The sequence below is a fragment of the Prionailurus viverrinus genome, chromosome B1 (assembly GCF_022837055.1).
Source record: "Prionailurus viverrinus isolate Anna chromosome B1, UM_Priviv_1.0, whole genome shotgun sequence".
Taxonomy (NCBI): Eukaryota; Metazoa; Chordata; class Mammalia; order Carnivora; family Felidae; genus Prionailurus; species Prionailurus viverrinus.
This window is the reverse complement of record NC_062564.1, coordinates 104891351-104908155: the sequence shown is the minus strand read 5'-3', so window position 1 is coordinate 104908155 and position 16805 is coordinate 104891351. Positions and strand designations below refer to the sequence as shown.

General features: G+C 37.1%; 1 protein-coding gene across 5 annotated transcripts in view; it reads right to left on the bottom strand.

The window, feature by feature from the left end:
* The window catches only part of PDE5A (phosphodiesterase 5A), a 142078-nt gene that overhangs the window by 73799 nt on the left and 51474 nt on the right, over positions 1-16805 (bottom strand). For all 5 annotated transcript variants that reach the window (XR_007151686.1, XM_047856812.1, XM_047856815.1 and 2 more), the window contains exons 4-7: positions 11904-11975; positions 10175-10264; positions 7674-7811; positions 5591-5658 (exon numbers count right to left, since the gene is read on the bottom strand). Coding sequence is in view for 4 of the 5 variants with exons in the window: in XM_047856812.1 (XP_047712768.1) it covers positions 5591-5658; positions 7674-7811; positions 10175-10264; positions 11904-11975 (368 nt within the window). In the remaining variant the exon portion in view is untranslated. The remainder of the gene's footprint in view (positions 1-5590; positions 5659-7673; positions 7812-10174; positions 10265-11903; positions 11976-16805) is intronic.

Below are 16805 nucleotides of genomic sequence, written 5' to 3'. Positions count from 1 at the left end.
AAAGTGAGCTTAAAGAATTAATTCTATCCATTTTTCATTTTATGATAAAAATGTGCATTTATAAATTAACATCAAGTTAACTAACAATGAAACTATAGCACTAAAATATCATTTTTTCCCTTCTAATTGGATGGCTCTTATGAAACGAAGCACAGAAACTCCAAAACCTCCCACCACCTGGAGATGAGCTTCCCTTCCAAAACTTTTAGGCAACCCAACTCACAACAGCTTTACTGTGCTTTATCTCACTGATGATGTGATTCTAATAATTATGTATAATGTTAACCCTGGATATTTATTTTCATTTTACACTTAACATTTCAAAACTGTCTTCAATGTGTTATTCTAATTTATAAAAGATAATTAGTAGGTTGGTTGGACAAATACTAAGTCATGCTTTTCAACTGAAATGAATGCCTAAAAGAACGATTTGCTTACAGCTGACATCATAAAATTGCCTAGCATTTCATCTCATGGGAGAGAGTTTGGATTGGCAAAGTGTTTAAGACTGAGAATTGGAGAGTCCTGCATTCTATCAATAAACAACTTTAGAAACATAATGAAGAGTCTGCTGGTGAGTGTCAATATTGGTTTAGTCCTTTTTCAAAATGCTGAAGTCACTACACATCATTTCTAATTCAGAGGTTTGGCAAAATTAGGCCTAATATCTAATTTTTATAAAAATAAAGACGAGTTGTATCACCAAAAGGCCTTTTACTGTATCATTAATTAAAGGCTAACTTTATTTTTTTGAGAGAGAGAGATTGCATGGAAGCGGGAAAGGGCAAAGGGAGAGGGAGAGAAAGAATGTCAGGCTCCACACCCAGCATGGAGACCAACGTGGGGCTCGATCTCACAACAGCAAAATCCTGACCTGAGCTGAAATCGAGAGTCTGACGCCTAACCGACCGAGCCACCCAGGCACCGCTAAAAGGCTAACTTTAAGTGTTTAGCTGACATAAGGCATCAGTGAATACTTTCAAATGCTATACAATTAGTTAATGAATCAGTTAAAATGATCCATGAAATTACTCTCTTTTAAGGTAATCACACTGACCTATTTATTTATCCTTTATAGAATATCTTTATACTAAGACTATCTTGGAATGATGACAAAAATAAATGGAAAAATGCCTTCCATTTTGCCTACAGAGAGAGAACACACTATTCAAAATAAATCAAATAAATAAGACTACACTTTTTTAAAATGCATATTTACCAGTAGAGGTCACTATCATACCAAATCACTGGGGTTGTTGAGCTTTCATTAGAAATTAGAGGATCAGGCTGAATTTGTAATAAAAATCAAAATGCCAATACATAAAATGTGATTATACAGACATATGCTGCTGTACATATATTCAAAGGTAAATGTATATAACTCATCATTTTATGCTCTTTTTTATTTTACTCTTTTTCTTTATTCAAGTATAATTCACATAGAGTGTTATATTAGTTTCAGGTGTACAATACAGTGATTCAAAAATTCTATATGCTTCTCAGTGCTCATCAAGATAAGTGAACTCTTTTTAATTTTTTTTTTAAACGTTTATTTATTTTTGAGACAGAGAGAGACAGAGCATGAACGGGGGAGGGTCAGAGAGAGGGAGACACAGAATCTGAAACAGGCTCCAGGCTCTGAGCTGTCAGCCCAGAGCCCGACGCGGGGCTTGAACTCATGGACTGCGAGATCATGACCTGACCCGAAGTCGGCCGTTCAACCGACTGAGCCACCCAGGCGCCCCATGAACTCTTTTAAAAAAAAAAAAAAAAACAAAACTTTTATTTTGAGAGAGAGAGAGGGATAGACAGAATCCCAAGCAGGCCCTGCACTGTCAGCACAGAGCCCAATGCGGGCTCGCACTCACCAGCTGTGAGATCAAGACCTGAGCCAAAATCAAGGGTTGGACACTTAACTGACTCAGCGACCCACACGCCCCAAGATAAATGAACTCTTAATCCCCTTTATCTATTTCACCCACCTCTCCTCTGGCAACCACCAGTTTGTTTTCTGTATTAAAAAGTCTATTTTCTGGTTTGTCTCTTTGTTTGTTTTTTTAAATTCCACATATGGTCATTATATCATTTATGTCATTTTCATATCATTTATATCATATCATTTCATCATTTTATAGTGTTAATATAAAGTATCATACCTATGGATATATGTAAATACATTAAATGTATGTCTATATTTGCATATATAGCAATTCATTATGCAATCTGAAAAGTAAAAGAATCAAATATTTACATGTGTTTTATCTGGAAGCTTTCTAAAGCATTCTTTATAAAAAGCAGCAAAGAGGCACCTGGGTGGCTCAGTCAGTTGGTTAAGTGTCCAACTTCAGCTCAGGTCATGATCTCGCAGTTCGTGAGTTTGAGCCCCACGTCGGGCTCTGTACCGAAGGCTTGGAGCCCGGGGCCTGCTTCAGATTCTGTGTGTGTCTCTCTCTCTGTCCCTCCCCTACTTGTGCTCTGTCTCTCTGTCTCTTTCTCTCTCAAAAATAAACATTAAAAAAAATTTTTAAAAGCAACAAAAATGTCATAGCATCATAAAACCAAAATTATATTAATGCTCTTCCTAAGAATAAGAAACTTCATAACTGATCCAGGCAGTAGATACCAGCACTTATTAAAAGGGAAACACACAATACTCACCAAGACATAGGCTTATTATCACACATTCAGAAAGGACCCAAAAGTTACTAAAACAATGTCAAATATGCCAGAAAATATAATGGTGCACAGAGGGGCTTAGGAAAAGAATACACATGGTAATAGGATATAAACTTGTCATGACCAGCAATGCCAAGAGGGAAGTGAAGGTCAGTTTTATCTTTGTGAACCAAAAACTCCAGGTAGCTGAAAAATCTCAGGTAGAGAGTGATACCATGGTTTATCTACTTTGACTACGCACTCCAGGCCCAAGTTAGCAATAAACGTTTAAGTCAGTTGTACCTTCTGAATCAGATGAATTCCCCAAATGCCCCCAAGTTACATCTGACCCTTTGCGAATTCCTCGAATTGTTTTAATGAGAGAAAAGGTCTTTCATTGTATCACACTGTTAAAAGTAATAGTCTAGAACTAATCAGTTTTGATATACATATAATCACTTAACCAACTAAACTTTAAGTCACCATGGTCAAAGGTGTCTCCATCTTGATGAGGGAAGACATAAGAGCATAGGAAACGTGGAGAGCACGAGGGGCAGAAGAGAATGAAAGACAGGTCTTCAGACCTACCAGGGGTCAGTCGTAACAGGGGTTGAACAGAACCAGGCTGTGCACTGAAGTACTCTGTTCTTGAAGACAGCTGTAAACTCAGGCAATTCTGCTTTACATGATCTACAGAGATCTTCCGTTTCCAATTTTTTTATTGCATTTATTACAACAAATGTTTTTATTGTAAACATTTTCTTCTAATTTTAATGAAGTTTTTGAAAAATACAAAAAAGTTGAAAATAAAATGAATATCCTACTCTGGATTCCACAATTCATAATGTTTGCCACATTTGTTTTATCTACGTATGTATGTGTGAATATATTTACTTGTTTAAATGTATTAAATTTAGATATAGTTACTTATTTATCTTTGGTTGAGCCATTTTAAAGGAAGGTACAGACATTCTAATACCTCATCCTTAAATACACCAGAATGAATCTTACAAAAATAAAAAGTTTCCTGCTAACCCCAATATCTTCCTAATTCCAAAGAAAAGTAACGATTATTCCCCCCATCAACATCTACAATCCAATCCACATTCAGATTTCCAATTTTTCTCAAAAACTTTTTTTTGATAGTTGTTTTAATCAAAATAACCAAAATTCATGCATTGCATTTGGCTATCACGTCCAAGATAGTACTTCCCTCCATTTTGTTCAATGACACTGACTTTTTGAAGAGACCAGGCCAGTTATCTTACAGAATGTTCTATAGTTTAGATTTGCACAGAGGTTATCTTCAAAGGACTCATGGTCACTGAAGCTAATAGCACTTTTACTAATAACAATTTTACTTTTACTAATAGCAATACCATTCACTACATGAAATAATCTCTAATAGGTTAACTGTAGTAAAAAATATCAAATATCAAATAGTAAAGTTTTAGTATCATACAGTAAAGTTAGGACAATGTTCTATTTCCATGATCATATGAAGCTTTTATATATAACATCAACAATTAGGGATAAAATAACATTGAGAAATTTGAGATAAGTTATTTAAGGGGGTGAAATAATTTGAAACAAATGAACAATGAAAACTGTGATAAATAACACCATACCTAAGAATTCCAGTCACTTTACCCTGCAGACTTGTATTCCTCAGAATAGCCTATCACTTAAGCAAAAAACACCAGTTTTTTACTAAGGATGGAAAAGGGAATCTGAGAAAGAACATTTGGTAGTTTATTCTAAGTCCTTATCAAAATTCTTCAAAAAGCACAAATAAAATTGGGGCAATGATATCTCTAACCTCAATCTTATAAATATTTTCTATTATCCAAGTGATAATTAACCACAACAAAAAATTAATACAAATTTTTAAATTACAGAAAATATGACAAACACATGAGCTGCAATAGAGATCTGGTTTGATTCTAGCCTTTGGGTATATGTATTGGTGTGACAGAGATCATAGGCTTCCTTCTGTTACTAGTTAAATCCCTGTGGCTGGTTACAAATCACAGCACACTTGAAGAGAAGTTTGTTCAGGAGCCTATAAAATTTCCAGTGAGTGTCCAATATTCAATGAAAAATATAACTGCAATATAAACTTGTGGGCCTTAAATGAGTCAGTCCACAAAAATATTGTACATAGGTCTATACTAATTTTGACACCATTCCCTATATCGGGAATTCTCCTATAGGTCAACTGTAGGGGGAAAAAACACTGGAACTTTGTCATCAAAGCGTAAAGTATTTTCAGGAATAAAATTATTGGTTGGTGGGGTGGGGGAAAGCATCCCATAGCTTCTATGTCTTAAACAGGTCACAAAATAACTATTTAGCCAGTATTATACATATAGTTAGCCCTTAAACGATGGGGGGTTAGGAGTGCCAATACTCCACATAATAAAAACTTCACATATAACTTTGGACTCCCCCAAAACTTAATAACTACTCTTGACCAGAAGCCTCACACGTAACATATACAATTGATTAACACACATTTTGTATGTTATATGTATTATATACTGTATTCCTTTTTATGTTTATTTATTTCTCTTGAATGTGAGCATGAGTGGGAGAAGGGCAGGGAGAGAGGGAGCAAGAGAGAGATCCCAAGCAGGCTCCACACTCAGTGTAGAGCTCAATCCCACAGCCCTGGAATCGTGACCTGAGCCAAAATCAAGAGTGGGATGCTCAACCAACTAAGCCACCCAGGCACCCCTTTATACCGTATTCTTACAATAAAATAAGCTAGAGAAAAGAAAATGTTACTAAGGAAATCATAAGGAAGAGAAAATACATTTATAGTAGTGTACTGTATTTATTGAAAAAAGTCCATGTATAAGTGGACCCACACAGTTCCAATCGTGTTGTTCAAGGGCCAGCTGGACTTTTGATAAAGACAGAGAAGTTACCTTACCTTGTTAAAGTATCTGATGATTTTTCTAATTCTTCACACTCCATGTGAAACACACTAGAAAAAGAATCCTGAAAACAGAGGACAACATGGACTGAGAAATAAGTTTGACAATGTAATGAAATCTATCTAGATACACACATGTAAGTGTGTGTAACTGAGGAAAGATGACAATACTTGTGATATTTTTCAAGTTAGACTAAACTGACACAAGTACTCCGTTCCTGACAGCCTCAAGTTGCCTTCCCATGTTCTTACCAGTTTCTGATATTCACTTGCAAAACGCTCATTTGCATACTACTTGTTTTTTGTTTTTCTACCAGGTGTTAATGAATATGGTAGCTTCAAATTTTCTCCATAGTTATTCAAAATCCACGTTTTAGCTTTTATGCATATATTGGTTGCTGTTGATAGGTCTTTTTAAAAGACATATTTTATGAGATCATTAAAATAATTGTGAAGATTAGCAACACAGAGAAATACTTTGGAGTTACATTAAAAAACAGAATACATATTCATACCCATGCTACATTTGCAACTGAATAAAGAATTGGAGGGAAACACACAAATAAAACAATGATATTAGTTTAATTTGGGGAGAGAAGAACTGAGTCCTTTCTTTCCTACATTTGGATTTTTGCTCATGTTGAAATCTTTTTAAACAAAAAGTTATTGTATAAATGGACATCAAGCCACTTGATTCCCAAACTCAACAAATTAAGTTTGTTTAAAAAGTGAACAAAATACATTAATGTTCACATTGCTGAGCTATACTGCAAAGCACCAATGATCCAAGTCAGTTGCTGCCATGGCAGATGTTAACCGGTAGGCGCATGAGCTGAATGTTAATTAAAGTGATATTTAAGTTGTCTAAAAAAGCAGTGTTTTACGTATAACTTTCAAAAATTAAATGCTAAAGAACAGGTCACGGAGCAAAAATTGTAAATTGACTTACTGCATTAATGAGTTCTGACCTGAACTTTAAAAGGATAGCTACTTGCAATCATCTCCGTATTAAGGACTTTGTAACCGACTGAAACTATGAAATAGTATCTAAGAGAATACTGACTACCTTACCACAGTAAATTCTCATTTGATATCCAGTTAATGAGACTTAGACACCCATACACCACAAAATGATTCAGAAAATGTTGAGTCATATAGTACAGTCTTACTATCTAAAACAACTTTTGAAATTTTAATATAAATATATCTTTTATTATTCTACTTCCCCAAAACCCCATCATTTCAGATATCATATATGGATTACAACAGACTATACAAGTGGTGATCCCCACTCTCTTTCCTAACCCACCAATGAAGAGCCTATTCTCAGGGTCTAAAGGAAAAAGAAAATAAATGACATAAAAAGATATATCCCAGAAGTAGTGGTTCATAGGTAAAAAGGGAAAGAAACTGCACAGAAGAAAACTGCTTTAGGCTAGGAGCTCTGATTCTAACCGTGAATTCAACTGGCCTGTCTAGAAGCAACCAGCACTCGGTGAGAATACTCCGTCTTTCCACACACATCTGTTTCTTTACATTACACATCAATGGATTGAAATATGCCAATTAGAACAGTTTAGTGGTTTTCCATTGCTGGTAAAGGATTTAGGACTAACAAGTACCTTTAACAATATTGCCTCTATTGGGCCATGCCCTTTGGTTTCTAGCCGATTTCTGATAAAAAGAAAATTTTATTCCCAACCCACTCAGAATGGGGGTCTACTTGTTCATCGCAACCAGGGCACCACTATTCCTGACCACAAAAGGTCTGCACACCATAATGACAATGTATTTCTCCATCAAGGTAGTGTAGTCATTGACAAAAGCAGCACACGGATATTCCCATGGTAACCACTTAGTGGAGGGACACAAAGGTGAAATGGTGCATGGAAGGCATCCTCTCACCTCACCTCTACCCCTGTTCAACCAGAACAGCTCATACTCTGATTGGCTTTGCATAAACAATAAACAGTTGGGTTTTATCGAGAGATTTGAGGCTAACATGAGGTTTAAAAGCTGTGCTTTAAGGAACATAGGTTTCTGTCTTTCTAAAAATAAAGAAGTCATACTCTGTACTCACGGAGCAATCTTCATCCACTATGAAAATGGTGCATTTCTGCACCTGCATGAAAGAGATAATAGTGGCAGCTATTTTCTTTAGAATTACTTCTAATGATTGCTGTTCTTCAAAAATTAAGCTAGCAAGGTCAAGCAGCACCTAGACAAGAAAATTTAGTTTATTATTTAGTAATTGTTTGTAATTATTAAAGCAATACAATGATTTATACAATTTACAAGTTGTTTATTTACAGTCTAACAAGTTGCAACCAAGTTTGCATTCAAGTATTAAATACGTAAGTCTCTATTTACTACCAGAGCTTCCATACTGATTGTTAGTACAGTTAGTATAGTGATTACAATCACAGACTCTGAAACTGGAGTCATCAGTTTTTCATCCTGCTTTCCCTCCCTGTGAGCTTTGTGATGTAGGGCCAGTTCCTTAAAAATGGGGATAACAGTAATATAATAATATCAAATCATAGGATTATTGTAAGCACTAAATAAGTGAACATTTCTAAAGCATTTTGAATACTATCTGATACATAAAACACACTGTCATTGCTGTTGTTCCAAACTTCTGAGATCAACATTTATCAGCATTTTCACATAGCACAGTTAATACTGTCCAAAACAGACAAAATTTGAAGAGGTCCTTTTGTGTTTTTTCCTGGTAATTTCTCTTTCCTTTGAATTCCATAGAATGTCTTCTAATCTCACGGAATATCTGTGTATAGAGGAGGAAGAAAGGGTGTCAAAGAAAATTTGAGGAGATGCTATGCTAGCTGAGCCCTGAGAGATAAGCAGGCATCATTTGGGTGAAGTGGGAAAGGGAAATATTTCAGTCAAAAGCAACTAAATTGAGAGAGGGTAGCATACACTATAAGTCTTAATCAAGTTTTAAGAGAAGCTATAGAGTGTGAGGAGGAGAGTTGGGGAGATGAGATTGCAGACTCAAGTGGAGAAGGAATCTCAAAAACCCTGTATGTCTTTGGAAGCAGTTTGGACTATGATGGACTGCAGGAAGAAAGTAACAGGCTTGTATCTGTGTTTGTAAAAATGGGGACTAGATTAATGGGTGGCAAGAACAGAGCAGGGAGACCAGGTAGGAAGATACTGTAGGCAAAGGCAATGGAAGATCCAATACTTTATTAACACAAGATCTAAAAAGAGAAAATATAGGGTGGGAGAGAGGAATTATCAAAGAAGTAATGAAAAAGAATTACATAGAAAGGAAGGGTTTAAGCCTCCAGATGGAAAGGGATGACCAGGTACCAGTATGACAAATGAAAAAGAGTCATATTATAAAATTAACTTGTAAAAAGAAGATATAGAGACATGATATGAAAAGCTTAGACAAAAAACAGAACAAAACAAAACACCTACACAGAGCCAAGGATCAGTACAACAGGGATGCTAGTTAGAAGACAAAAGCACCACCCCTAAATTCTGAGAAAGTGATTTTTCAGTTTATAATTTTATACCCAGCCAAACTGGTAGGATGATATAATAGGCAATTTCGAACATGCAAGGACTCAGAAAACTTACCCGATCAATACTCTTTCTCAAGAAATTAATTGAGAATATGTTGCAATAAAACAAGGGCATAAACTGAGAAAGAAGGAGTTATGGGATCCAGTGGACAACCAGTGGAGCCCTTCTGAGAAAGCAGTGAAGGAAAATTCTATGATGACACCTATACAGCAGGCAGGGGAGATATAGTTCAGCTTGGAAGAGAAATGGTGGAAAACCTCAACTTTGAGATCTCCAAGGAAAAGAACTCAACAGTATGCCTAAATAATGGGGGGATTAACTAACATGGGGGTTAGTATGGGGGAAAAACTAACAACATGAAGGCTACTCTACACTCAGGGGAAAAGTTCAAGGGGAAAAAAAGGAATGGAATTCAGAAACATCATTAAAAACTGAAAGTTGTGTAACAAATGTAATATGAACATTTACATAGTCACGGTACTTATAAACACTTTATTTTAAATCACAACTTGAGAATTAAACTAAAGCTTACTAAAAGTTAACCATGGTTGTAGAACAACATATATGTTATCAATGTGGGCAACAGAAAAAGGTCTGATGAGAAAAGCAGAGGCAAGTCATGGCAGTTGGGAAGGAAAGATGAGGGATGCTAAGATCCTCATTTTACAAAGCATAGAATCAACAGATGATGTCTCTAGTTGATAGGGCAAGAACTAACAGCCGTATCTAACATTATGAATGCAACCCATCCAGTAACTTAAAACAGATGTAATGATACTAGTGGAACAGGATAATGACAAGTACAGAGTGAGGTAAATCAAATAAATCCACCTGTTTTAAGTTAATGAATATTTTCTAACAGTGATAAAGCAACAGAGCATGGAATACAGGAAATGGAAAAAAATTATTAGAAGATACAGCTAAAATATGAAGTGGATTTTTAATCATACACATATTTTACCTGGATAAAAATTAAACAATTTTTTAAAAAAAGAATTCCTATACGCTCTCTTTAGTAATCATACTTGCCTGATTTCTCTTGTTCTCCAGCAGTGAAGTCTCATAGAGTTGAGCATTATGAAGAACAATACCACAAAATGCCAAATAGGCAGCAAAGTCCTAGAAAACAGGGAAGACAACAGCCAAATTAAGAACTGTCTACAAAACTGTCTTGTTATATTATCTGAAACACAGAAGGCATCCCAAAGTATTTATAGCTGAAATAAATATTAGAAAGCCCAAAGGGTCCATGTTAATTCTGCACAGAATTAGGAACTGATGCAGAGCAAGTGTTAGCTAACTGGTACAGTAAGTAGATGACCAGTATTAACACCATCCCCTAAAGTCATACACTAGTTACAAATTACCAAGGAGAAAACGGGAGGGAGTAGGACACAGATCTCTTTATGCCATTTGAAACTGAAATTCACCCTATGCAAAATTTGGTGTTGTCTCTGAATGATATTAAGAGCTGGATCTGTGCTGAGACTATATAAATAGCCTGTAACTTATTACTGGGACTAATGAAAGCTAACATACTGATTGGGAGAATACTGGCAGTAACAGTCCCATATGTTGTATAAAATATTAGCTTCAGTATGTTTTTTAACATGGATCGTCATCCACAGTACACTATTTTATAGTGGTATGCTCACAATTATATTAATTATTGACTAAGACAAGTCTGTCCATGGCATACTTTATTTACAATTATACTTATTTTGCCCAGAGATGATACAGCCTATGAATGCAACTCTTTCAAGAAGGGATTACCTTAATGGGAAAATGATGAAATATAAATACAAAGCCATTCTAGAACCATGTTCCCCACCAAATATTCTCAGGTGTCATTAACAGAATAGGAGACTAGATGTCTATTACACTGATTTTAAAAGGTACTTGCTATGTTCTGAAGAAATTAAAACATGGGGACCAACATAAGTGCCAGTACGGCCTACACCATGGAGACAAAAATAACTCTGTCTTGTTTGAATGTCTTCCAAACGTTCCTACTAATTTTCAGGGGAGGGACATAAATAGCGACAGTCTTGAATAAGAAGAATTCAGTAGGCTCCACGATATACATATAATTACATATTCAGGAAGAGAAATAATAAAACCTACTGACAGAATGAAGTTATAAACAGGTTTAGGGGCTTCCGTCCTTAAACGGGAAGCATGTCGATGTGGTGCATGGAATGTATTCCTTCAGAGTTGGATGGGAAGAGTAATAAAATAATGCTGACTGCCGCTCTTTCTGAAGCTAAATTCACATCATCCAGCCTGAATTCACACCTTGGCGCCCCACCGTCTGTGTGCAAAGCTTATAAAACATTCTGAAATTTGCTTCCCCAGGAGGCAATTCCAATTTTTAGCTGACCTGGAGTTCTGAACTTGGAGCTTCAGGGGTTTTTACTCAGTGTTGAATTTATTTATAGCAGTGATGAAAGGTAAATGAGATAGTTAAAATACCGTGTCACCCTCTGTATGGCCCCAACATGCACACAGCCCTTGGGGGGCAGGGGACTTGGTGACACAGTGAGGAGGTAGTTGGGGGTTTCTGAGGACTGACTACCCCTAGGACCTCAAAGTCAGCACTGTAGTTAGCCATAGGAAAGAGACACTTTTGAACATTTCAGACCATTTTAAACCGTGATTTTTTTGTGATCAACAATTTCAGCAATAGCTAAGTCTATATACACTAAAAAGAGAAAACATCTTCCTACACTGACATCACAGCAGACATAAGTTTTGGTACCTTTTCATCTTTTTCAGTGAATGTCCCACCATTTCCCGATCTCTTGTTGATGGCCTGGGCTACACCAACAACCTGGTATAAGGACAAAAAAGTGGCAATTTCACTGACTGAAATTACTGGTATAAATTCACCGAAATGTGTTTATGGAGGGATTTCTACGTGTGCTTTTTTTTTTTTAACGTTTATTTATTTTTGAGACAGAGAGAGAGACAGAGCATGAACAGGGGAGCAGCAGAGAGAAAGGGAGACACAGAATCTGAAACAGGCTCCAGGCTCTGAGCTGTCAGCACAGAGCCCGATGCGGGGCTCGAACTCACAGACTGTGAGATCATGACCTGAGCCGAAGTCGGATGCTTAAACGACCAAGCCACCTAGGCACCCCTACGTATGCTTTAAAATAGCAACAAACTTTGAAACCAAAACAAAACCCCTCAGCTTTGAACTAGTTCTGTATCATTTGCTACATCCTTTTTTTTTAATTTATATATTTTAAATGTTTATTTATCTATTTTGAGAGAGAGAGAGAGAGGGAAAGAGAGGGAAAGAGAGAGAATGCAAGCCGGGAGAGTGGCACAGAGAAAGGGAGAGAGAATCCCAAGCAGGCTCCATGCTCAGCGTGAGTGAGCCGATGTGGGGCTCAATTCCACGATAATGAGATCATAACCTGAGCCGAAGTCAAGAGTCGGAGACTTAACTGACAGAGTTACCCACATGCCCCTGTCTTGTCTAATAAGAATTCGAATGTTGTCAGCTTTTTGGGTCCCACCATATTTGATTCTGTGACTTCACTCTGCATTGTGGGAAATATTGTTGGCCGTCACATTTTAAGTGAATATTTTTCAAGATTTTTGGATGAAAAATAAACTGTAAATTTCTGTCACATCCAAATTAAATGTGTGATAAAATGAACATGTTATATTAGCTTTAAATATAATATTTCAAATGGTTTAGTTAAACACAGTCTTTTACTAAAAATGATACAGGATCCAGTGGCCAATTAGGGTGAAAAATAATTTCTAATGTAGGGGTGTAGTCCAACTTCCTTTGAAACTTCTGACCTTAAATATTGTTTTACCCCCAATAGGCTTATTTTTGGGAAAAGAGGTTTTCTTGAAAACCCAACACAGGAATTAACAGGCTGAGTCTTACTTCCAATGAATCAAAGGTAAACTGTATCTTAAGAAGACTGAGCTCAAACTCTAGGAATATGTCTTAAGTTTCCACAAAAGGTGTAGCAACTAAGAACCTTCTCTTCCTTCTGCTTGAAAGTGTATTTTACTTACCTGTTTAATTCCAGATTCAGTCTGAATAATTGCTTTAGTCTTTTAAAGATCTTCAAAACTTACCTTTTGTTTTTTTCCTCCTTCCTCTTAGGAATTCTACTTTCTCCTTCCTTGTGTGATTTAATATCAGTGAAACAGCTATTATCCCCTAAATGGTTACACTTTAGAAAAATAAAGCCCTTGGTTTTGTGTGTGTGGCTCACCCTTTTTTCCTCAGCTCCTTCTGGTCCCTTAGCTCTAAAAAACGATATAAAATTCTTGGCTAGGAGAGCAGAACAAGGAAGGGGAAATGCATTTTTATTTGATGTAGTTTTCTGATCTTCTCAACACCCTTCCTCCATGACCCATGACAGAGTAAAGGGATGTTAAAAAAAAAAAAAAAAAAAAAAGCAGAATTCTCCAATTGTCCTGTACCTTTTTGTTGTCTTTAGTTCAACTCTCCCTTTTTTTGTGTGTACCCTTTAGCTCTTGAAAATGGCTAACAGATGTTCAGATGCTCCAATCTCAATGACTAAATGCACACAAAAACTTATGTCTATGGTCAAAAATGTCTGGATTGCAGATTAGCATGTTTACCTGAGTGTAACTGACAGGAGCCACTTGAGGGTCACTGGGGTCTAATACACAGTGCGATCAGTACAGCCTGGTTATTTCAACTACTGAGGTGTCTACTCTGTACTGAGGAGAGACAACAGTGGGGAGAAAGACTACTCTGAAGGAGCTCTGGGTCAAGAACGGGTGATGCACAAACATACACTTAAGGCACATAGGACGGTGTGATCAGTTCAATGATACAGATGCCCACAGACTGCTATGAGTACAGAAGGGGGCACATAATATGGGTAAAGAGGCAGTTTCTCAGACATGATAACATCTGAGTTTTCATTTGTCTTTAGTAAACGGCTTTATAAAAGAAAGACTTAAATTTTAAATCTTCATTTTAAGGAAGGGAAGTTTACAAACAGATACAAAGAGTCTTAGGCAAACCTTCTCAGATGATTACGCAGTATAAAAAAGGATGCAGTAATGCACTACATGCATGTGGAGCTGTGTGAGGCAATGTACTCAAGCTAGAAAGTAAAGTTCCCACTCATTCAAAAATAGTAAGACACAAAAAGGTAGTTGTTTATTAAATGGTCACCAAACTGTATTAACGTCTTAGTTGATCATGATGTCACCATAAATTGACAGTGAGAGAACAGTTAATTTCCTAGTCTTAAAAGAGGCAAATCAGTGGCATAATGTATTTTCTGAAATCAAGACCAGTAAAAATGATAACATTGGTCAGTTTAGATCACTAGAGTCTCTTGAGAATGAGAACAAAGCCGGTGTGGGCTAATGAGCTCATTATGGTCCAAGGCTGCAGGCTACAGATAACCCTCAACCTGGTCAGTGATCTGCAGACTGACCTGGGGTGGTAGGCGAGAGCTGGGAGGGGCAGGGGGTAAATATTTTCGAAGTGGGTCGGTGAGCATCAACCTCTACCAGAGAAGCAGGATCAAAGCATGGCCTGTTCCCAGTGTGCCTGCAGCAACTTCATTTAAGTAGAAGAGAACTTCAAACAAGGCTTCTTCGGTGCACTTGGAGATGATCCCTTCAGCTCTTCCGGTATTAAAATTTGTATGCCAATTTCAACCTCAGTTTCAATCCGCAAGTTTGATACTCAGGACTGTTTATATGATAAACATTTTTCTAACCATGGGCTGAAAAGTTTTCTCGGTAGTTAAAACAACAGTGTCCTTGAAACCATACTATCAGTCATTATTCACAATTTTCAACGAACACAAGAGTGTTCACATGGTTCAATAACTATTTTCCATTCTGGAATTTCTATCAGATTCATTTTTCAAATCTGTCTATTCCTCCTCCTCCTCCTTCTCTTATAAATACTAAGTCCTTCATCTCTTTGCCTGAGAGTTCATCTTTAGCAAGGGCTGTTTTCCACAGGAGTCCCACCTTCCCTGAGTCATGAAGCATCTGTGCCCAGTGACTTCCTGTTTGTCTTGGCACTGCTTTGGGAGTGTGAATGTGAACTCCATACCTGTGTAGAGCACAGGCTCATGTTCTCATGGTTCACAGGTGCCTCTTCTTTCTCTCACAGCAGCAGGCAGGAGACAAGCTTCCTTGAGGCTTCTCCTGTCTGCTGGTGGAGTTTGCCAGGCCCATTTTCATGAATGAAACCATCACTCATCTAGGCTTCCCCTCCCTGCCCCTCCATGCTATTCCTGCAGAGTGTATGCATTCCATAGCCTGCGGATGCTACCCCTGGACATTCGTCACTATCCTGAATCTCAGATCCTCGTGAGCCCATCTGGCCAGGACTCCATGCTCATGTTTCTTATCTTGGGTTCCCCTCTGTGTCTGACACCAGTGGGTTTTCCCTTTCTTGAGCGCATCTGTAATTTGTAAACTTGTTCTTGGTAAAATTTTATCTTCTACTTGTTTCCAGAATAGTGGAGGGGTATTCTTCTGCATCTGTACAGTCTGGCCAACAGACCAGAAATCTTGTTTATAGGCTTTAAAGCCTACTTTGTATTCCCTCAACACCAGATCTTTACTATATTGAATTCCCCTAACCCACAGTTTTTTTTCCCTCTAATATTAAACAAGATATTTACTTTTAGGCAATGTCATGGAATAAGGATTTCCAATGATGAATTTTTCAACCTTTCTGGTAACCAATTACTTCTCTTACTAATAATTTTACAGATTCAGATATTGAGGTTAATTTAAGAGACAATTAATTAAATATAACTGGTATTAAAAACACAGGCATGTTCTTCAAAGAGTTATTAGACCAAGAACATATATCTAATACATACATGTGCCTCCATCCCCAGATGGATGACATTTTAAAAACAGCACTGATTTAAAAAAAAAAAAAACAGGTAAAAATAGGAGAAAAAGTGTAGCATTTGTCCAAGATCACATAGTTCAGTAAAAGACCAAAAAGAGTTTAATTCTCTGAAATTCAAGGATCCTAAACAAAGCTAGCACCTTCTGCCCTCCTTGTGTTGATAGCCTTCTTCGGTCATCTACTGCCCCTTTAAACAAATTAGCTCATTGTCTTCAAGCCAAGTAACTGCTAACCATAGGCTTTTTAAATGTCAGTTTCGAACGATCACCTTTATGGCAAGTGTGTGTCAGACCTCATATCTGAGAGGCAAAGCCCCTTAAAAGTATTAGTTTCCACATCAGAAAGCCCAATCCCTCTGCCTACCTGCTGGCTACCTGGATCCTCAAATGGCAGTACTCTATGCTATTTTTTTTTTGAAGCACAAAGAAACTTCTGTTTTCTATTTTACTGGCACTTTGCACAGCATAAATGGATATTATGTCCTCACAGGGTCAAGTGTTCTTTTAGGAATGCAAAGGGCAAGACTTGACTCTCACTGAGTGAACAGTGTGGAATGTGACAGCTGGTCAATTCAGGGGCAACTGATCATTGCCACAGTGAGCAATTTCTTCTTCAATTAGCAGCTGCCCCAGACACTTACTGAGGCCATACATCAATCTCAATACACTTCCTTATTCTCAATTCCAGGGGACACTCAGGATGGAAGCTAAAAATGCAAGGGAAGAAAGGAACAGACTCTACAATTTTTAGCTATCCTTCTCT